Source organism: Lepidochelys kempii, chromosome 4 (assembly GCF_965140285.1).
Source record: "Lepidochelys kempii isolate rLepKem1 chromosome 4, rLepKem1.hap1, whole genome shotgun sequence".
Classification (NCBI taxonomy): domain Eukaryota; kingdom Metazoa; phylum Chordata; order Testudines; family Cheloniidae; genus Lepidochelys; species Lepidochelys kempii.
In genome coordinates this window covers 95,998,523-96,021,974 of record NC_136383.1, presented here as the reverse complement: position 1 = coordinate 96,021,974, position 23,452 = coordinate 95,998,523, and the positions used below count along the sequence as shown (strand labels likewise).

The window sequence follows — 23,452 nt, the reverse complement described above, 5'->3', positions numbered from 1 at the left end:
GGGTCATTGATGTATGAGCAGCCATGATGAAAATCTTCATAGAAAGAATTACAGATGCTATGCAGTAACTGCTGTCAGTAAGGGTATTATGTGAGTTAAAGGTCTTTAGCTGGACCATTAGACATTTCTCTGCTTCCCTGGTATTGCAGAGCTGGAGCACACAAATAGAGTTAATAACCAGGCCTTAGACTAGGGATTTCCCAGGTGTAAAGTGCATGTGCTGAAAGGGGAAAAGCAGCACAGAATGCGTTTAAGTGGCTGGATTTATTTGAGTTCTGTGGGAGTCCTGGAGAGAGACGGAGACTCCAGGCAGCTGCTCTGGGGACAGACTAGTGAGGCCTGACCTGAGGCTTCAGCACAAGCAGTTTGTTTCCACTGTTAGTTAAGGAAACATGACTTGTGCACATTTTGTAAATAAACAAACTACACAGATGCCACAAAATACTAACTCTGCATCTTTGATTTCTACTCCAAGCAGGAAATTGTCCTGCAAGTCTCCAACACCTTCTACTGCCCAGCAGTATGAAAATACAAACCTAGAGTTAAAAAGCTGCCTTTCAAAATTGAGCAGCAAATCACGCTGACTATTGGAAAGCTGCCGCTGCACTACAATATGCAATATATGAAAGTGAGTACTTCTTTTGTAATTTCTTGGGGTGAATATGAAAAAGGTTTGCCATTACTGGAATAGGGGCTAGTGCACATAGATAGATAGCCATGAATATAGTATGAATAGAAAAGTTTATGGTGCTTGGAATAATGTTCTCCTTTCCTGAGGTTATATGGTTTATTATCCTCCTCCTGCCTCATCCTCTCCTTGTCTCCCATCTGACCTATCTCTTTCTAATCCCCAAAGAATCAATCCTTCTGCCTGAAACACTTTTGCATTGTCCCCTGAAGAGGCCTGTAGTGTAACAGCATAAATTTCTTCTCCACATGCTCCAGAGACTGTGAGGATTGTAGTTATGCAACTACCTCTCCATAGAATAGAGAAAACAGAGTTTGGGACTCAGTTTTGGCTTCTCTGTATGAAAGAAAAGCATTCTGCCAATGAACCACTAGGCTAACTAACAATAGTCACTTTTTAAGAGATGACTGGCACAGCTAATACCTATTGTTATCATACATTGCTGTAAAAAGTGATGCAAACACTTTAATTTATTAATTACTGCAAAATCCTGTTATCTAACCTGTTTTATGCACACTTGGCCTGGTTAGGTAGTTATGGTTTTGTGCATACATGCAGTGCTTTTTTGATAACTGCTGTGGTTTTGTGCATTCAATCATGGCTGTGTTGGCAAGTCAAGTTTGCACACCATGTATTTTATAATTATAGTTTCATTTGTACAGCACAGCTCTCTGTGTCAGCTGCAGGCATTTAGTTTCCCAGAAGGAGACTGAATATATTCCTTTGCTGAACGACAGCTATGTTGTTTACAGTACGTCTTTGCCACTCCTAGGATTTGCAATAGGGTTAGTCCCAGGGGTGCTGTGTGACCTCTGCTTGTGCCTGAGATTGCAAGTGAAAATGTGCTGATAGGAGAACTAACACAGACACAGACAGCTTGAAGAAACACAGGGAAAATTAATTTTTAAAATGGTCAGATTTTTAATGCCTGGTATTTTTTTCCCCCCAAGAGCACTAGCGAAAGGCCAGATTTGTACAATGTAGGTTCCCTTTTTCCATCCTAGGCACTTGATTTGGCTGGCATATTTGAAAGGAAGAATCATCTCATGAACTCTTCCCTTCTGGAGTTAAATCTAATGGAGACAAATAATGCTTGCTCCAATTATGGTAAAAGTTAACCCCATAATAAAGTGATCTAATATTACTGAAATTAATTTGGTTTATGAGGTTAACTTTTACTATTCTTGGAGCAGCTTTTATTTATTTTCTCCAGAAAAGTCAATTCCAGAAGGGGAGAACTCATGGGATTCTCCTTTCAAATGTGCTAGTGAACTTAACAGCCCCTAGACTGGAATGAAAGAACCTGTATGTACACCATTTAAGGCCCTAATTCAGCTTCAGCACATGCTTAGTCCAATTGACTTCAATGGGATTTAAGCACATATTTAAAGTTATGTATGTGCTTAAGTGCTTTGCTGAACCAGGGCCTTCATTATGATATGACTATATCTGCTTACAGTTGGGATCAGACTGTCCAGTATTTATTTGGGCAGAGATCCCATTGCCTTACAGTGGCTTGGGACTCTTAAAATGGGACCGGACAAAGTGCTAGGAAATTGGGCTGATCCTCTTTACAAAATTATATAAATTAAACTACATCAAATTGGGATAGCTGTCCTTAGAATATAAATTCTTTCAAGATTTCATATCCTCATTCATCAGACTTCATTACTACAGGAAATTACAGTTAAGCTGCACAAGAGCTTTTCATGACTAAAGTCAATGTTTATAAAATATAAGAATGCAGAAAATTCAAATCTTAACAATGCAACTGTAGTCTGAATTATGAGTGCACAAGTTCAACTGTTTTCTAAAATATTTTTATCACAACAGTAATAGGAGTTTGCATAAATAAAGTATAAATGCTTAACATATTTGGACACTGCAGTGCTATAAATGTAGTTTGTGTGTGTTTAAAAGGACATAGGCATGCATGGGTTGCTGCCTCCTTTGTTCAGAGAGTCAGAGATTTTTGTACTCTTCCTTGGTGTAGTGACCACCAATGGAGCAATTTCCCTCTGCCTGCAGGGTTTGGGTTTTTCATAAGAAATCTATAGGGAAGCTTCAGAAATAAGCTCTTAAAACTCCTTAAGAAACAAAACTACAAACTGGACATAGCTTATGTTATGCCGACATTATTCTTAAACATTGTTGCAAGGTCTCATTCTTCCCATCCTTCAGCATTCAAGCCAGTGTTAACAAGTTTCTTGTCAACAACTTTATATGCGCCTCAAGTACCAACAGGTGAAGAAAAGGTTTGTACCTAAAGGACAAGGCTGCTAATAACGAGAAATGGGTTGCATGACTGGCTCTCACTTCAGCTTTTCTTGTGTGACCTTGGAAAAAGTTACAGAGTGGATCTTCGCTCCACTTTTCTCACCTGTAAATGGAGCGATAATAATACTTAGAAACATCATAAGGGTATCTGCTTCAAGGCTCAATTCAATTATGTTTTGAAAGCACTTTGCTATCCCTGGTTGGAAGGTGCAATGTAATCACAAAGGTTGAGGCAAGAGAGCTTGATTATTGAATTTACATGCTATTTGCGTTTTAAGCCAGTAGAACTCCAAAATTCTGGAAACTAAAAGCTCATTACACTGATTTTTTCCCCCATCATTTTTCTTTATGGGGGGGGAGGGAGGAAAAAAAAAAGCACCACCTAGGAAATTCCAAACAAAAAGTTATGTTCAGGGAACTTTAAATTTGAACAAGTGAAGAAGTGCCATATCAAGGCACCATGCACAACTTTAACTTTTCCCTCTTCTGTGTATGTAATAGAACTAGACCTGTGTGTGTGCTGAACAAACAGAACCTATTATTCCTTCATGAAAAAGTGTTCGGTATATTGCACTTAGCATATTCTCAAACGTAAGTAAAATATAGAATAGTAGTGAAAATGCTAGCATTTGTAGGGTTTAGACTAAAATTACATTAACTTTTTTCATTACTGTAACACTATCATTAGTGTTACTATTCTTTCAAATTATTACTTATTTGACTGCAAATACACTTATTTTTTAATAGAACTAATACTAAATATTTTGCATTTGAATGCACACGTCTGTTAGGTTATATAAATGTTCAATTTTCAACGTATGTTACTTGTCCAATTTGAACTATATCCATGACTTACAAATCAGAAGTTTACATGTATGAATTCAATACAAATTCATACTTCTTAAAGAAATAATTTATTATTTGAAAGAAGTGGGCCTGTTTCTATCTTCAGTCATTCCTGGGTAAATGAGTAACTTCATGGATACTGGTATAAACTGGTCTGCAATCAGGATTAGTATGTCTAATACTTACAGAAAACGATATCTGAATGTCATAAGACAGTTTGAAACAAGGTCATAAAAGTGCAAAATAGATATATATCACCGTTGTTGTAAATGGCATGACATCTGACATAGTTAAACAAGAAATCATAAAACATACCCTGTTACAGTTCTGCACATGTATTTCTCTTAAGATACACCCCTGAATAGTAATTTTATTTGTCTGAAAAATTGAATATACAGAGCTTAGGGAGAGGAAAGGTTATTATACAAGACCACTAAGGGCCAGATGGAGAGGGGCTTAGCATCCACAGCTCCCATTGAAATCAATGAGGTCTGATTCAGCTCTGGTTAAAGGTAAAAGGAATTTTCACTGGGAGTTGGATCTGGCCCTGAGATCCCAGCAGATTTTGCAGCAGCTCCCAGGATTTGGCCTCCCCTCAAGACAGACATTCTAGACAATTGTAACAATAAAAGTAGTGTAAGGGTATTACAGTGAAATACATTACCACCAGCTGCTACACAGGTGTAGCTAAGGATGTAGAAAAAATGTACAGGGTCATCAAAACGCTGTGAAACCTACCCTGCTTAGCTTGAGGAATCTCTGCTGAATAGACGGTGTATAAGTCTTCATCCATTATTACTATGATGCCCTATTTTACCAAGTAGAAATTCTTTAGTTTCACTCGTTTGTTGGTCCATTACATACGCCTGTCAGAATTCCTTTGTTCTTACTAATCCCTTCATGTTGTTTAGGATTCCTTATGCTCCTGCCCTGTCTTCCCATAGTTTGACTGCTGCTCCCTGCATATCATTTTCCTCCATTCCATCATTTCTGAATACCCATCTGTCAAGGCTGATTCCCCACCCTGGTGCTTCGAGTGCAGAAGGTGGGGCCTGCATGGATTTTTAAAAATTAATACTTGCCACTCCAGGCTGGTATTAAACTCCCAAGGTTACAGCTTTTTTCTGATCTTGGCTTGGTAAATGCTGCCACCACCCAAATACAAAACCCCTTTTAGGAAGGTGCACTTGGAAATTCCTTCCTGTGGGGGTACCCTCTAGCTCTTTCACCTCCCCTCCATGGAAGAGCTGAGAAAGAAAACAAAGGAAATTAGCTGTTGCCACCAGCTAATTAAACAACATATGCACAAACCTCTTAGGACACCAAAAATCCAAACCTGTTCTTAAAAAAAGTAAACTTTATTAAAAACAAAAAAAGAAAAATACATCTGGAACTTAGGCTTTTGCTAGATTTTAAAAGAGCAATTCCAAAAATTAAAAACCCAAAATAGCCTTCTTGGGGGTTCAGCTCAAAGATTACAAGCAAACACAAGCATCTAGGGTTAGTACAGAAGAATCCATTAGCCATAAGAAATGGACAGAAATAAACCTAATTGCATCTTTTTAAACATTTCTGATCTATTTACACATTTGGGGGTTCCAAATAAGTAGTTCTAGGTATGATCTATGATCATAACTGGCTTAAAGCTTCTCATAGCATAACTGCTCCCTGTTCCCCTCCTTTCCAGAGAACCACAACAGACACAAGGGGGAATTTGTTAGTCGCTAAGGTGCCTCAAGTACTCCTTTTCTTTTTACAAAGGGGAAGGTTTCCCCCCCACCTCCCCATTTTAAAAAGTTCTAGCATTCCCAATGTCTGTTTTGGTCAGGTGCCTACTCCCTTTCCTTTAGCTGGGGGACTTTTTTAAACGTTTACAGGTAAAGCAAGCAGAGAACAGCCCCCAAGAGGGACTTATAGCTAACTGGCGGGCTGGGTGTCCATAACAGGGAGCTACCCCCTCCCACCTTTCATTTATCACACTATCTAATCATGTTCACCCTCCCACCTTTTTTCAGTCTGTGCTGTCAAGTCATACCCTTCCATCCTGGCTAGTATCTTATGTTCTGCTTGTCTGACATTTTTCTTCTATAGGGCTAACACTTGAGATTTAGAATGCTTTTTGATATAGCCTTTCTTTGGTGCCTCAAGTGTACACAGTTTACATTTGGTGTATGTGGAATCCCTTGCTTATATCCCTCCTTTATCTTCAGCTTCTTTTTTACTGATGGATGTGCTAGTTTTAAAACAGGACCCTGAATACAAGGAAAACAACATTTATTTATTTTGTCAAGCTGTTTTTCTTTATGAATGCTCAAACATTCCTTTCAGGTTTTCCTCATCAAAACTATCATCATCATCATAAAATAAAACCAACTTTAGTGAGTATGTTTAGTATACTGAAATACTTGCCCCTTTTTATAGAATTGTGGCACCCTGCCTGAAATCTTGGCCCCATTGAAGTCAACGGGAAAACTTTCACTGAGGCCAGGATTTCACTCGCTGACTGTGTCTAGAACATAATTCAGCCAAGCTAGGCATATAACTCTGCATTCCCCTATAGGATTAGCTTGAAAGGGGAGAATAGTTCTACTGTGCACTAAAAAAAAAAAATCGGCTTCATTGAAAAGGTTAGCACCCATGCGAAGGACAGCCTGTGACTTTGTTAATGCAGAGGCAAACCGTTGCGTCACTGCAGCTCTCCAATAAATGTAGTTCTACAGTCAGCATTCGACGAAACCACTCGTTTTCAAAGCAAGCTGTCTCCGACACTTTCAGAATGACTTCTGTTTCATCAATGAAACACAGATGCAAGCACTAGAAAGGGTTTTCAAACCCACTGCCTGTCTGTTTATTTATTGATTCATTCTTATCTGGAGGTTAAGAACTGCTTCTGTGTGCTCTATGTGCATATAAATTATGACAATTAAAATTCACAATAGCCAATAAAGAGAAAGTATATACTGTGGTGACCATTAAAACCTGTCAAATCTACCTAAGATAACTAAGTAGATAAAATCATGTGATTATCTAACTGCATATTTGTTTTGCTAACAGTCAAAATTCAGCCACAAGCTATTTAGCAGCAAAGTGCTTTTGAACACAAACATAAAACCTTCCTTATATAGTTAGAATAGGCCTATATTTTCTGAACTGAAAAAGGAAGGGACAGTAGAAATTATTTGAACACATTGAAAATGACTTCCCGAGCTACTGCTAATGCACACTTAGTGCATTCAACTACACCACTAGTGCTCACAGTATGGATGGACTGGCCATGCATTTCATAGTTCATTTTAAATTACAGCTAATTTGAAAAATGTCCAGGGACTATTATGCTCTTTTTGTATACAAGTCTGTTGTACAGAAATCTGTGCATGCAGTTTTTAGACTGTAGTTAGTAATGTGTTTCATGGCTGACATGTGTCTCAGATGTAGACTTTTCATGTAGGTTACTAGTCTGTGGAAGCCTGCAGGATTGGACACAACAGATGGATAGATATAGCAGAGGTCCATCTTTGGTCGCATGATTCTTTGCTATTAGGTCACACAGCATGAGGTCATGTTATATTAGCTTGTACGCATAATAGTGTAGCAATCTTGTTCCAGAATAGTGTACTTCAAGAGCCCTCCTCCTCGGTGAATCTAAGGGTACAGGAAGCTTCACAGTAACCAACTTCCATCCTACACAGTCTATTTCAGTCTACAAGATTCAGCCCAGATTCAAAGTCTTAGCTTGAAGGGAGAGCACTCCAGACACATACAATAGGATTAGATCATTGCAAGCTATAGTTAAAACCAAGAATTTTTCACTTTAAGATTTATTGGAGCTGAACCCAGGCAGTAAAATTTTGATCCAGAGCCAGTGTCCTGTGCCCAGATCCAAACACCCCTGAACTCATCTTGAACTCTTGCATCAACTAGATGAACGTAAGAGCATTTATTATGGAGAGGCAGTAGTCTCTCCCAAGTTAAAGACCAGATTCTGACACACCCTTATTCACGTTGAGTAGCATCTTTCTCCATGAATGGTCCCATTGACCTCCAGGGTGCTACTCAAATTAAGATGCCCCTCAGCATGAAGGTGTCAGAATCTGGCCCTCAGGTTGCATCCAGCTTCTATTATTGCCCACATAATTTTGGCCTGGAAATGGATTTGGCCTGAAAATTATCACATTTACTCTGAAGAAAAAAAAATATATATATATAATTGTTTGAGCTACTGGTCATTACAAAAAAGTTACCCCAACTTGAAATTTTGACTTTATGTAACATTTGTCTTCCTTGAGATGGCATGTCACTACCCTTCAAATTTTCCATGTAGCTAAATAACCTTGAAAATTCATGTGCCATTTATATTTGAAGGTTAGATTATGCAAGGCTATTAACAATTTTGTTGTAGATAAGTTTTTGGGTCCCAAATCCTGCTCCCTTTAAACCATGGGCCCAATCTTGCAATATATGACAACAGCGGGACTGTGGGAAGTGTCAGATACATTTATGTGGGAGTCTGCTGTCTAATGGCTGGCTGACATTTAGAAAGAACAGAGGCCTGAAGGACTTGAGTTTCTGTCTTGTCTCTTTAGGTATGTGTTTTAATTATTAATGTTATAAGAGCCTCTCTATAGCTAAGGTTGTAACCACAGTCATATTGTAATGTAAATTTTGATTCCCTTTGTCATTCCAAAATCCTTCCCACCCCGCAAAAAAGTCTACATACTTTCAACATTTTAGAGTTAAGTCTCATTGACAACCAGAGCACTTTCTAAAAATGTTGATTAAATTGAGGAAGTACTTCTTGAGGTGAAGAGTTTTAAATTGTTTCTTTTTGAATGTCTATACAGTTTTAATTTGTATTCCTCGTGTGCAAAAAAAAATCCTAGTATGCATTACGATTTGAAACAGGCAGATTTTGATATTGGCCTTTGCAAGAGCAGTTTTCATGGACTGGAATAGTAACGGTAAAATAGTTTAAGAAATTGCCGTTATTTGAAAACTAGACCTGATCCTCTGTCAAGGAAGCTGCTGGAAAAAGAAACATGGCAACAGAGACTGTTTGAAAACTGAAAAGAAAGTTCCAGAAGTAGGTAAAGTTACTCTGACAGAATTCCTTACACAATGACCTCTTGGTTGAGAGGGACTATGCATACACTAGCAATTCTTTTTGCTAATTGGGCAACTGAGAAACAAAAGATGAAATCATGGCCTTGAAATCAATGGCAAAATTCTTATAGGCTTCAAGAGTGCCAGAATTTCACCCAGAGAATTTAGGCAACTTGCTAAAGGTTAAGTAGGAAGCTTGTTGAGATGATTAAGCTAGATATTATTCACAAACCTCTATGCTTGCAAATTGCTTCCAATCACTGTTGGTTTAGTTGCACAATGGAGGTCAATGCTTGTTTACCTATCTTTGTAAAATATTTCAAAATCTACAGCTGAAAACATACTATGAAAGTGCAAAGAATTGAGACTTCTCATGTACAATAACCATAACCCAGAGAGGCAGTGAGTTAGCTAAAAAGCATTGTTGTCTATTGGCTTAGGCATTAGCTATGGGACCCAAGGATGCAGGTTCTAGTCCCGATGCATAATTTGCTATAACTATTTACCAATTTCAGATTGAAGGTAGGCTGTGCGCATGTGTAACCCACACACCGTCCGGGTGTGGTGTTCTGTCCCCTTTAGTAGCACCAAGACCACTGAAAGAATTAAATGAGTCTGCTTAACAGCCAGTTGGCTTTTAGCTCATGCACCAAGCTCCCAAGGTCCCCAGTTTGATTACACATGCATGATTAAGTCAGCTGTACAGTGCTTACACCAGTTGCAGTCAGTAGCAAAACTCCAATTGTTTAAAATGGTGTGGAATCGGATCTTGGGTCTTTGTTTACCTGTACAAATGGGGGCGGAAGGGGGGGGGAGGAAGAGAAGGGGACATTCCCCAACAACAACAAAACTGTTGCCAATAAATAATTTAGCAGAGAAGGTTGTTCAGTGACCACACTGTACTTGTTTAAGTAGTAGAAGGGAAGGATGGTCTTGGGGTTAGTGAGCTAGCCCAGAACATGGGAAAACCAGGTTCAGTTCCCTGCTCCCCAATAGTCTTCCTGTGTCACCTTGGGACAATCACTTAGGCCCAGATCCTAACAAGTATTTAGGTGCTGCTGAGGTGTTCAAAACCACCCCTGAGCTGGTGCCTAAGTTTCCTTGAGTCAGCATTTGCAAAGCTGCTTAAGCCTTGATGCTACCACACAGCTAGCAAGCAGCTCGCTGCCCTGTCTGAAGCCGAAGCCCTGGAGGCCCCAAAACTAGGATTCTCAAACTAGACAAGGGAATGCCTATGTGCCAACAGGGCCAATCCCATAGGCATGCTCAGAAAATGCCTAAAACCAGATGCTGCAGTAGGAGGGCTGGATGCAGGCCGCAAATAGGTGAGTGTGGGAGAGCAGAACAGCATGCATACAAAAGATTGGGAGGCACGTAGGGTCACATGCCCCCCCCAGATTGCTTGGTCACATGGTGCAGCCCCCGTGTGGAGCAGCTGAGCCACAAGCTGCATGGGGCAGGGAGAGGCAGAAGCAGAGAAACAGCTGGGAGCTGCATGGAGGGGGTGCTGCTTTCCAGGAGAGGGGGAACTGCCAGAGGGCTGGACGTGGCTCAAGCTGTTCCAGGATTGTGCCCTCCACTGTCAGCAGGCACGGGTCATCTATGGCCTGACGGCACAGAGAAATGAAGGATGACATGAGAGAGAGGTGTCAACAGTAGTCTGAGACAGATGTTAGTCAGCTGCTAGGACATGGGCTACCAAAGCAACTAACCTGGCTTAGGTGCTTAACTCCAGAACCAGAAGAGGGTTCACAGCTGAAGATTCTGAGCAGAGGAAGGCACCTATCTCTGGCCCATCAGCCAGATACACCAGGTCAGCTGCTTAGGCAGCTAAGCCTTCTCTCCCCCACCCTTTCACTCCTGGCTGGTTTATGTGGCTCCCTGCTTGGCTTCTGAGGATCCTTTCTTAGGTGCCTAACTCTCCCCAGGCATTGTATGGGGAGCCTGTATTCCTAGCCTGGGATTGAGGGTTCCAGTACCCAGCAGGCCAGCTAGGGGTTAGGTACTGCAATGCTGAGCTGAGCAGAGCTAACACTCAAGTACCTTTGAGGATCAGGTCTTAGTCTCTGTCTCTCAGATTCCCATCTGTAAAATGGGGATAACAGCACTTCCTTACCTCACAGGAGAGTTGGGAGGATAAACACTCTGAAGAATGTGAGAGGCTCAAATACTCTGGTAATTGAGGCCAAGTAAGTACGTAAGATAGCTAGATATCAGACATTTACAACAATCAAGTACTTGAAAGCAAGACAATAGTTGAGCACATCATAAATCTTACACTGCCCACATAATAAACAAATTCTTTATACTTGCAAAGAATAATGTAATGCATATGTCAACACAAGACCTTTAACTCTGTTCCAAAGTATATTCTATTCTTTCATCAGTAAGATCAAAATATAAACAAAGCATTTTTTTGGGAAAAAATGTATTGTGTACATGTATTGATCAGCCTCTAAAGGAAGTCTACATGCATACAAAATTTTAACATAAATTGAGTAGTGGAATAGGAAAAGTGTAAAACATCAAAGCACTATTCTCAAGTAATAGTGTCGCAATTAAAAATATTTCCAAAAAATTCTATTTGTCTATTGCTTAATAAGTTCATGTTTCCAAAGTAACAGCATTCCTTAAAAGAAAATTTAGATATCAAATCAAGATAAACAAAAATGTTAACAAAACACCCGTGGGCCAGAATTAAAGTTGTGCTGTGATGAAACATGCGTAGCTGTATGGTTGATAAGAATAACGTGTTTATGTGGGTAGTGTGAGATTTATGATTGTTTAACTGTTCATTTACTTGTTTTTAATGTAAATATTTTTTTTAAATGGATGTGCTAGGTAACTGTAGTGTGGTCACCAAACAACCTCAATTGCTTTTGAAATTATATTTTTGTTTTTGGAGTTAGTATACATAATCCAGGATATCTCCCTTTCCATACTTGTGCAGGATATTTTTGTTAGTAACAGAGCAGGGGTCTCAAAGTCCTGACCTGCAGGCCGTCTACGGCCCGAGAACCTCCCCACTGTGGCCCGCAGAGGAGAGACCCATGCAGCCAGCTCTATCTGCTGCAGGTGCCACCCTTCACAGCTCCCATTGACTGCGGGAGAGGAACCAAGATACCATCACTAGTCACCAGGCAGAATCAGCCATGGAGGCAGCATCATTAGTTGCCGGGCAGAGTCAGCCATGGCAGCAGCATCACTTCTCCCTGCCCTGAGTTCCATTGCCCCTATTGCCAGGTGTGCAGTTTTCAACTGAAAAATCTGGTGAAAAAGCAGATCTGGCAGAGTCTATTGCAATCAGCCTCCTTGCCAGGAGAGCAGGACGAGCAGCTGCTGCTGCCTGGAGAAGCTGTGGCTCAGCTGGAGAGAGAGAACGAACTGGCTCACAATGACCCAGCTCTAGCAGAGAGGTAGGTACTGGCTCCACACTGCCCCCCCCGGGGGGGGGATGGGGAGGGAGAAGAGAATCCTGTTCCCTCACCCCACTGTGCTTGCCCCCAGCCCCTGCCTTGCTTGGGAAATCAACACACATACACACCCCTGCCCTATGGGGGCCCACAAAAGATCAGTCCATCCCTGAGGTCTCCCCAGAAGTTTGGCCCTTGAGTATTCTAGCCCCCTGTGCTGAATGGACTGTGGCCATCCCAGAAGTGTAGAGAAAGCACTGGCTCCTAGTTTAGCAGAAGGCTCCAGTTTCTCACGTACTAGTGCAGCCTCACTGTTCAAACTGTAGTCAGTCCTAGCGCTGAAAAGTGCTTCACACTGTTGGTCCTTTTGAATTTCCTCCTCTACTGTGATGAGGGTCTGGCAGACGGCTTTGTCAGTAGCTAGCTAGTGGTAGCCCTGCAGGGGCCATACAGATCCCAGTTTCCCATGCCTTGAGAGATACTGGCAGACCTCCCCAAAAGCTCCAGGGACTGATTTTCTTCTCTCCCCCTTATAATTTTTTTTTTTGCCACATCCTACCTAAAAAGTAGCTTGTCTGAGAGATTTTAGATGAGGCTTCTGTGAAAGCTCTGAGGCAGTGCCTAGAAACAAACCTGACACTGAAAAAGTGCATTTAAGTAGTTATTCAGTGCCACATTAGACAGGTCAAAGTGACATGTCGCTCTGAACTTCCTAAAGATTACTGGAGCCAGAAGTTTGCTGAGGTGCTGCTGCTGAGCTTCGCAAAGTTTGCCAGACACTGACTGGCTCAGTTGTACTGTTCCAGTGTCAACTTAGACTCACACACCACAGTGGAGAGGTTGCCATCTTGCAGACCTTCCAAGATCAGTTCTCCAAAACACCGAGCCATTTCATCATCTTGATTGCATGGTGACCTATTCATACACTAAGCAAATATAGTCCCATCAGCCCTTCAAGGCTGGCATTTTCAAAAGCACCAAGGGGAGTTGGGTACCCAAATCCCAGTTAATTTAAATGAGAATTGGGCAGCTAACTCCCTTAGATTCCTAGGGGAAAAAAAAATCTGTCCAAGTGTCTGGACAAGGCTCATCAGCATGTGGAGTGCCTGGGAAGTGCATATTCAGTAAATACAATATTTAAAAAAAAAGTCATGAAGCAAGATCCTTCCCAAGAGCAATGTTTTACAACAAGATGTTCAAAAAAATCCCAAGTGCTGGCTTGGATCCCTGAAGCATCTAATGCCTGCTGCAACCAACATGACAATTCTACATCAGATGGAGTATACAAGATGGACTAGACTGGCCAGCTGTTTCCCCAAACCAGGTCTCCAGGCCACACACCAAGTCACAGATTTAATGTTCTCCTCAGATTTCAGGCTGTCCCAACAGCAGCCATGAGGGGCCTGGGAACAAGAACCAACTAGTGCTGATGGTCATTTAAACAAAACCATTTCCAACTCTTCCTCTTGGCCAATTTCAATTTTGTCGACCAGATCCTCTATCTGAGGCCCTGAAAATGAGCTCTGGAGCCTCTGAAACTGGGAACCATTCCAGGCACTCTTGCTGGCCAGACACAGACATAATTAAAATTAGTAACTGTAAACAATAATAAGAAACCCATAAAAATAGCTTAGAGATTTTCCTTCATTTAAGGGCAGCCTCAGCAAGCTTTGCTAGCTGCTTACTGTCAGACAGCAGTGATTTTTTTGGCACTGTCAGTGCTATTAGTTTGGTCTGGGTGGGCAGTTCTCATTGAATAAATCATTTCCAGTTATATGCAGAGAGTCAAAGGCGTTTAATATTCTTCCCTTGGAGAGTTTGTCGACTTTCAGTGAGATTGAAAAGGAGAAGCTACCAGTGAGGCAGATTCCAAATCTGAATATGACAGACATTAATAAGTCAAACACATACTCATGTCTATTAACTGGAATATATTAGCTGGCTGACGAATTTTAGGTCAGGAATGAGATAGAGAATTAACCTGGACCATCCTGTTAGTAGGAGAACTCAAAGACAAAGACAAAAACAAAAAAAACAAAAATAAAAATTACAAACCGTATAGGGTCCAAATTCTCAGAGGTGCTGAGGGTCTTCATCTATATACTGACTTCAGTGGCAGGAGCGCTCTCAGATCCTTGCAGGATTGGGGTGTCTAGGTCTTGTCATTGGCAAAGGTACCATAGATTTTAGTGGGACCAGGCTCAGGCTCCAAGAGGACAAAGACAGACACACAGAAATTAAAAGCAGTTCTTTAGAAGCATTTAGTACCACACACTTCTGTAGCACCTTTCATTTAAAGATCTCAAAGATACTGCACAACATTTGTTTAGCTTTACTCACATTGGGCAGTACTCTACTTTCTGAGTCATCACGAGCAGCTCACACCATTAGTGGTCCTAAAGAATCAGAGTCTAAGAGTGGCAGAATGAAGCACCACATCATGCCCAGTAGATACTGGGTGTAAGGGACTTTTAGGGATCATATCACATATCAAAGACATGCAACCACTTTTTGGGTTGAACACAATATTTTACACTTTAAAACACTAGTTTAGGCCAGGTTGTGAAAAAATACAGTATCCTGTTGAATAGAAATTTAAGGTAAGTAGAATATAATGACCTTGGTGGGAATTTGGTCTGAACACGGAGGTTAATGCCCTAACTCTTGTGAAATGTGCCAACGAGTCTTTAATGATGAGTGGTCTAGATGGGAGTTCAAAACACTAATATGGTACTTCCTAACACCATGCTGGGGATCTGACCCAGAGGGGGAAATTGCATCTCCTGATCACAAATACCACTTTCTGCAGTACCCGGGTATTCCTTGGTTGTCTTCCATCTAAATACAGAGTCAGCCCAACATTGCTTAGCTTGTCAGCGCTGACAGAATCTCAGCGCAAGAGGGCAAATCTGCAAGATGTAAATTCACCCTAAGTGTCACATTACACTAAATCCCCCCCAACTCCCAAGCTAGAAGTATATTCAGTTGTTGGTAACTGGTTGGGTATCATCCTTCAGGAACGTGCCAGATACAAGTGTAATCTTTGTGTGTGTTCTTGTGCCAGGGAAGTGACAGAATTGTACTAGTAAGTGAATTGGATTAAAATATCTAGCCTTAGTGTTTGATATTTCCTATTTTTCTTCTGTTTTCTTTACTTTCTCTTGTTCACTCCTTTTGTTTCACTGTATCATCTCTGGTCTTTCATCTTTCACTTTCAACTTCATGCCATTATCTCTTTTGTTCTGTCCTGTTTCCTTATCTTGAGCAAGCCCACATTCCAGCAAGTTTTGAGTGAGTCAACATCACACCAGCAGCTCATTGGCCCAACTCCAAGTACTGACTCTTCACACAGTTCTTCCCACTCTTTTAATCTGCTCTACAATGAAAGCTATTAAGAAAAGTATAGAGACTATGCCATTAACCAGCTCTTCCTAGCTTTACTAAAATTAAAGGTTGAAGGAAGGGGGTGGTGTTTGGATAAAAGTGGACAAAAAAAATACTAGCAGTATGGAGCAGCTATCCAGGAAATTAACAGGAGTGTGATGGGGTGGTCCACTCACCACTAGGTATGGCACCTCCTTCTGGCCAGTTTGGGAAAATAGCTCACAGGGCCAATGCCTCTTCCTGCAGTTGCATGCTGTCTCTCTACCACTCTCTCTCTGGGACTGCAGCCCTTCTCATTCCAGTGGCTGTTGGGGCCTCTTCATGACTCAGTCCTCCAGGCAGGTCATTCTATGCATTTCCAAGACCAAAGTCTTCCTTCAGCAGTCTAGGCAGTCTTCCCATTCACTGCCTTGTAGTACTGCTCCCTCAGTGGCTGGCAGGGGAACCTAGGCCTGCCCTCTGCTCCAGGTTCCATCTTAGGGACCCTCTAGCCAGCAATTAAGATCTGTTATCTTCTAGACCTTAATGCCTTTCCCTAAGCCCTATCTAGGTTTGCCAGCCCAAATGCACCTCTTTTCTCCCAGGGTATAATTACAGACTTTCATAGTAGTTCCCCTCTGCTGCCAGGTTCCTGCTTTTATAATCCCAGATCATCTGGTTCCTTCTCAGCTGGCCTTCCTCACTCACTCAGGGTATTACTTAGTCATCTGATTCCTCTCAGCTGTGGCCTGTTGGGTTAATTATTCCCCTTCTCAGTCTGCATTAACCCACTCCTCCCCATCACAAAGAGTAAACACTTTATTTATTATTTCTTCTAAAGCAATTTTAAAATCAGATGGAAAGTACATGGGTGCGTGAACATGGGTTTGAAGCGGAGTGCCACCATCATGTAAGCCTTCTTGTTGCTGGGCCAGGGGATGCACAATGAAAGACAGAAATTTTATGGAGGCTCAGGTCTGAATCCAAAATCACCCTTCTCCAGGTGTAATTTCCTTGTAGAAATTTCAGATTCATCCTACCTGATACCAATTTGGCAGAATCCCCTAGCCACATTCATTCCATGCAGTTTCAGAAGTAATAAACTAAAGTTCACACTCCTTCTCATAGAGGAACATTTTAGGTGATTCTTGACTGCTGTGACTTTAATTTGAATTGAAAATTGGTGGAAGAATAAACAAAGATGTTGATTGTTGAGATGGCAAGTGGTTTGGATGGCATCTTGGAAAGGCACCACATTTAGGTGGGCAGAAGGTAAAAGGGGTTATAAAACTGGCTAGATGATTATTTAAACTACATTGGAAATCTGTATTCCTGTTCTGAATCTGGCAGCACTTGGAAGCCTTGTGCCCAGAATCCTCAGACTGTAACCAAAGCCCTAAATGAGAATAGATGGCAGAAAAGAGACTCTTCAAAGCAGGACAATATTGGAAAAAACATTCAAAGTTTGAAGAAAACTGAAAAGGAGGTTTGTCACTTGTTCTTCTGGAGGCCTTCCAGCATAACACAGGGAGATAAAGCTATTGTCTTTGCATTAAAAAATTACTCCCACCAAGGCTAGACACCATGCTGGCACGTACACTAATCTATGAGCATTGCATCCTTACCAGTGTGCCTTTATTTAAAAGTCGAAGAAGATAATTGATACTAGTGAACAACATGAGAAGTCCTGCTTTCCTTCCATCTCTGCCCCCGAATTTAACAAGCTGTTAAAAGAGTGAGACAAAGAGCAGTTGTAGAACTAACCAACTTTGGGAAGATGATACAATGTAAGAGAGCAATTACTTCCACTAGAGCCCTACCTACTTCATCCTTTCCTTTTCTCCCTGCTTTATTTTCACTTCATTATTCATCATTTGTATTAGAGTAGCACCTAGGAATCCGAGTCATGGACCCCATTGTGCAAGGTGCTGTACAAATAGTCCCTACCTCAGAGTATTTACAATCTAAGCCCTCCTCTTGTGTTCACATTTACCTTTTCCTTCACCTTAATATTTACGCATTGCTCTTCACTTCTCTTTTGGTCCCTTTTCTTTGCTTCCACCCCTGTCCTTCATCTGGGCATTTCCTTTATTTCTCCCTTTCTTTATGTTAACTGCTCCCTATTTCTCTTTAGACTGTTTTTGTTCTTTCCCTCTTAAACCTCTTAATTTTCTTCCTTTTCTTTTCTAATTTTCTTTTTGCAATTTTTCTTTCCCGTCTGTTCCTTTCCCTTACATGCTTGGCTCTCTTGCCCCCTTTCCTTAGTCTGCCCACATGGAAATTATTGCCTCACCACCCACCTCTGTTCTCATGAAATACCAGACAGACTCCAAGCCAACAATTGTACATGGTGCATTCAAGCAAAGGAGAGAGACGGGACACATGTTGGAAGCATAGGTAGGGTCCAGGTTGTTTTTTAGGTGAGACTATATCATGCTTTCATGCTCTGTGAGGGGAAAAGAGCAAGAGGAAAGTGAATGATTAAGGAAGAGAGGGTGAAATAATAGTGAGGGAGGTTAGTAGCTAGAAGGGGATGGAGTTGAGGGGCACGGTAGGGAGCAATCAGGATTCTTCCATGACAAGGAAGGAGGTGGAGTTGGAATGGGCATGTATGTATAGCTGTAGAGGACCTATATAAGTACAAATTAAGAGCTGGAGAAGGGATGAATTTAGAAGGGAGTCAAGAGCTGCAAATAAGTGACAAGGTTTATGGCAGTGGGGTTCAATGATGGCAGGAAAGTTGTATGGCAATGAAGACGGCAGAACAAAAGAAGAGAACGAATTGGTAGCAGAGGAAATCAGTTGGCATGATGATGGGACTGTCTCCAGATGTGGTCATTGGCATGGCAGCAGGATCAGATGAAGCAGGTTTTCGGTGTGAGCCAGAGTTGAGGGGAAGAGAAACAAACTGTGGCAGGAGAGTCGGGCAAAAGAGTCAAGGATAGGTGAGAGAGAGAAGAGTGGAGGTACTCAACAATTGTCACCAGATGAGAGAGCAAGGAGAAGGAACTAAGAGAGGCATAGAAGTGCTGGGCATTGAGGGACTGGAGATCAGGAGAGGGCTGAGTGAAGAGGTGAGGGCAGGTAGGCGAAACTGAAAGAAAAAAAGTGGTGGAACTTGGATACTGAGATACCAGAGAAGAATCAGAAGAAAGTTGTCAAATGGTTCAGAGTGTGAAATAACCTGGGTTCTATTGTCTAATGGTTAGTATGGAGAAAGCAGAGATAAATTAGATGGATGAGTCTTTAAAATCATTCTAAAATGCCAAAACGGCAAACAAGGAAAAGGAAATAGTGGAACCATATGAAATATCTCCCCATTCATGTAATTTTCTGAATGCTAGAGAACATTGATGCTACCTCTGACAATATGCTATCCAGTTATAATAGTCTAGAGGGGAATGACTGTGATAGAAGGCAGCATGGCAGAAATAAACAAACAGGTGCAGTCAGCCAAATCCTGCACTACAAATGGACCACAACAGATGCTCTGATTAAATAAAATGTCAAGTTGCAACATTTGTTTAGTGACAGAAGAACCCAACATGCTACCATGATCTTAGCATTATTGATCTTCATGAGAGAAAATCTGAATGTACTGATTTTGTAGAATAGTGGCTTCAAAAGAGCTCCTAAATTTAAACAGTCTTGCTTCTTGTAGAGTCCAAAATCCTTTTCTGAGGTTAAGTATTATTATTGCAGCATTTTTCAAACTTATTGTTAAAGTTTAGCTCTAACATTCTTCTCAGTCCTGGTTGCTGTTCCTAGAGTTCCTCCCTATGAACTACTCAGATCTCATCCTAGATCCTCTCTTTCTAGACAGTCACACTCACCTTCCTTATATCTAACTGGGAAAACAGGCTCTGTGACTCTGTGAGTCAGCAAAAATCACTTAACATTTCCCAGCAGGATCAACATCTGCCAGCAGGGTGGGATTTTGTATGCAAACACTGCTAGCCTGTTACATGGATATTGTGGGGTAAGATCAGACCCACCACGATACAGTTCTATTTCATTACATCCCTGCTCCCACAACACCACAATTTAACTTTTACGTAGGGTAAACAATGAATGGGACAGTTCCCCTCACCTGATAAGAGAAAAATAAACTAGGCACAAGATCAAACTGTTCTGAAAGACAGAACAGAACTCCCTTCTGCAGAAGCCACCCCCACCAACAAAACCCCATCTTTTAAAATATATAAAGGTCTCCATGTCTGGCTTCTAAAGTGATCGTTACGGGGTGGAACAGATTCTTTCCCTTTACCCAGACCTTCTCCTATACCCTGTCACACTATACATTTCTCTGTAATGAACACGATTATTTTCTTTTAAAGTGAGGCTAGAAAGAATGGACCCCTACACAAATAAAAAGAATATGAAGCTTAAAACCTAAACCTATAAATTTTCTATAAATTTTTCTTTCTCTAATATGTGCATACACTAGTCTGTTAGGATAGAGCTGCTCATGAATACTGAGCTGCTAACATGGATTTTATTAAAAACAAATAAAACCAAAGCATTTGTTTTAGAGGCAAAAATCACATAAGAGTTGCATGGGCTTTGCAAACAGCTAAAAAAAAACAAATGAGGTTGCTTTTCACTGCATCATTTTAACACCAGGAATGGCAATGTAGTAGTGCTTCTGGTTCAGTAATAGCATACAGTGGCTTTATCACAGCACCGCTGGATTTCTCCAGGTTGCCTGGTTTCATATTTAACTTCCTGAATCCATAGCCAAGATGGTTAAAAGGGGGGAAAGAAATCTGAAAACCTTTAGATGATATTCCACTCTACGGAGCCAGGCTTGACGCTGTATCCCACACGAGGGGTAGGGCCCGAGAGATGGCGTACGAGAGGCTCACCAAAAGCTGTATAACTCTACTGGCAGATGGAAGTAAAAAACTACCCTGGACTGCAGCTAGGACTGTGTTTCCATGGAAACAGGGAAGCAGAGATACTGTTCCGCACTTGACTAGCAAAGATAAGAGGCCCAATCCTGCTGCGGCTGAAATCTATGGCAATATTTCCATTGACTTGAATGGGAGTAAGTTTGGGCCCATTAAAAAGGGCTGCACAGTGTTTATTTGTAATCATATGCTTTTCACTGATGTAAGCCCTACTCCTCCAAAGATTTATGTATGTGCTTAAAGATAAGCAAGAACATAAGTGTGGGCAGAATCAGGGCCTTAGTGAATGTATAATATCTGCACTGGTATAAATGAGAGCTGAATTTGTCCTAGCCTTACTTTAAGACAATGTAGGTGCTGTTATCCTCTCCATCAAGCTGGTTCTGTATAGAGTAGAACAATGGCTGTACAATAATATACTTTATTTGTCTAATGGCATGTGCAGAAATGATGCATTGGCAAAATCATCTATGATATTTGATATTAATCAATATAAAAACTGTTGGAAAAATAATTAGTCATATAGTTATTGTAACTATTTTAAACTTGCTATTCTATTGAGACAATGGGAAATTTATTCCACTCTATTTCTGATTTACATTATCCTTCCTTAAATGCTTCAGGAATATAAATCAGAAAATAATTTTGTATTAATATGAGTATCCTAAGATACACTCACATTTTGCCTTAAAACTTTTTAGACTAGATTACCATTAAAATGGATACTACTTTCCAGTTTTAATCTTAGGGAAAATTCCTAATAACTTCATGTACTAGTGACTGTTTTCCAGTTAGATCTGACAGTTTAGCAAAGTTCAAATGTTAAACAAAGACCCACAACAAAGGACACAAAAACCTTTAAGAGATAGAACTTTAAAACAGAATTGGCGTTAATTATTCCAGGGTACATAAGATTTTCGCAGTAGAAGGGTTACCATATGTGATATGAATAGAGCAATACCAGTGAAATTTCTCCAAGCCTTTGAATGAGGCAAATTCAGGCCTGAAATGAGACAGCTGAGGTAGTACAGTCCCAACACCTTTCTCCCAGCTCAGTTATGTTCTTTAGCTAATACTTCCTTTGCTGACAACCATCATTTTTTGAAATGTTGCCACTGATAATTAAAAAACCCTTTTCATGTGATATAATAATAAACATTTGTATATGTAGGTTTCCAATATCCAGATATATTTTGTTACTGCATGTAAATGTAACTAAAAATTGTAATTTAGGCTCTGATCCTTGAAATACTTATGCACATGCTTAACAGACACATTGCTGTTTCTTAACAGATTTGTAAATGTTTGCAGGATTGGGCCTTAAAAAAAAAAAGGCCACTATGAAATAATTTAGGTCCCACTTCAGCAGTCTTAAGCACATGTTTAACTATAAGTATATGAGCAGTCCTGTTAAAGTTGGGACTACCACCATAGCAAGTTAAGCATGCACGTAAGTCTTCATAGAGTAGGTCCTTAGACTTTGATTTACAAGAGAAAGGGAGAAAGAGGGTGATTGTGAATATTGAACTGTCAATGTTGTTGTTTAAAGGGGAAACAATCAATTTGAAATCCAGTTAATTTTAAAAAGATGAGTTAAAAGTAGTTTTAGGTACTACATCTACCAGTCAGTTCCCTTTCAAATTTTTATAGTTTTACAATCCTATTCTAGTGTTTAATTTCTCTCTCTCTCTCTCTCTCTCTCCTGTTGCTGTGAGAAATATCCACAGAGAAAAGCAAGGAAGGCCCCAATCCTGTAAACAAATCCAGATGGCCATAAGGTATTGCTGACATGGATCCCTTTGCACGATTAGGTCCAAACTGATTATACATATGATAAAGACTGAAAATGACTTCATACAAGGTGGTGTCAAACACACAAATTGAGAAAGCAGAGAAATTCCTCCTCCCTTCAATCTTTATTAGGCATAGGAATCTTAAGTACTACTTGTAAGGATGGGAGCATGTACTTTCAGCCATTACTTTGAATGTTTAAAATATTGATAATGTCCCTTAAAATATTGCTCTTCAGGGCTGGAACAAAAACAACAGCACTGTGCTAGGTCATGAGACCCTCAATAGAAAACTGACTATAAACAGAAATGAAACTGACCAGTCTAGGTTCCTTGCCTAAACAAACAACATAAATCTTGAAAAGCCTGAACAGTCACTAAATTTGGTAAATAATTTTTATATGCGCTAAAATAAGTCACCCCCATTGCACCCCAGCGACTTTCAGTCTGGCTGAATATTCAGAAATTTGGTTTGTAGAACAAGGACAACTGATAATAATAATGCAAAAATTCAGGGAAGCAGTTCAGTTAAACCCTGGTACTGTGAAAAAAAATTGGCCACAGAAAGAAGGGAAGCCAAGACAGAGCATTTCAAGCGACAAGTGAGAATACTTTCCCCAGTTCAGGAAAGGTGAAGGGACAAAGTTTGGCGGCACTAGGATGAGACCCACAGTTTTTGTTTGGATCTGGGCAATTAAATCCCACCCCATGTCCCCAGCCTTTATCCTTGTTTCAGAGTAACAGCCGTGTTAGTCTGTATTTGCAAAAAGAAAAGGAGTACTTGTGGCACCTTAGAGATTAACCAATTTATTTGAGCATGAGCTTTCGTGAGCTACAGCTCACTTCATTGGATGCATACTGTGGAAACTGCAGAAGACATTATATACACAGAGACCATGAAACAATACCTCCTCCCACCCCACTCTCCTGCTGGTAATAGCTTATCTAAAGTGATCATCAAGTTGGGCCATTTCCAGCACAAATCCAGGTTTTCTCACCCTCCACCCCCCCCCCCCCCCACAAACTCACTCTCCTGCTGGTAATAGCCCATCCAAAGTGATCACT

The 23,452-nt window shown here is 40.7% G+C and overlaps 1 protein-coding gene across 1 annotated transcript in view; it reads left to right on the top strand.

The window, feature by feature from the left end:
- The first annotated feature begins 469 nt into the window (after nt 1-469).
- The window catches only part of LIMCH1 (LIM and calponin homology domains 1), a 339,019-nt gene continuing 316,036 nt past the window's right edge, over nt 470-23,452 (top strand). The window contains exon 1 of the mRNA XM_073342172.2: nt 470-628. Within this exon, the coding sequence (XP_073198273.1) occupies nt 614-628 (15 nt within the window). The 5' untranslated portion in view covers nt 470-613. The remainder of the gene's footprint in view (nt 629-23,452) is intronic.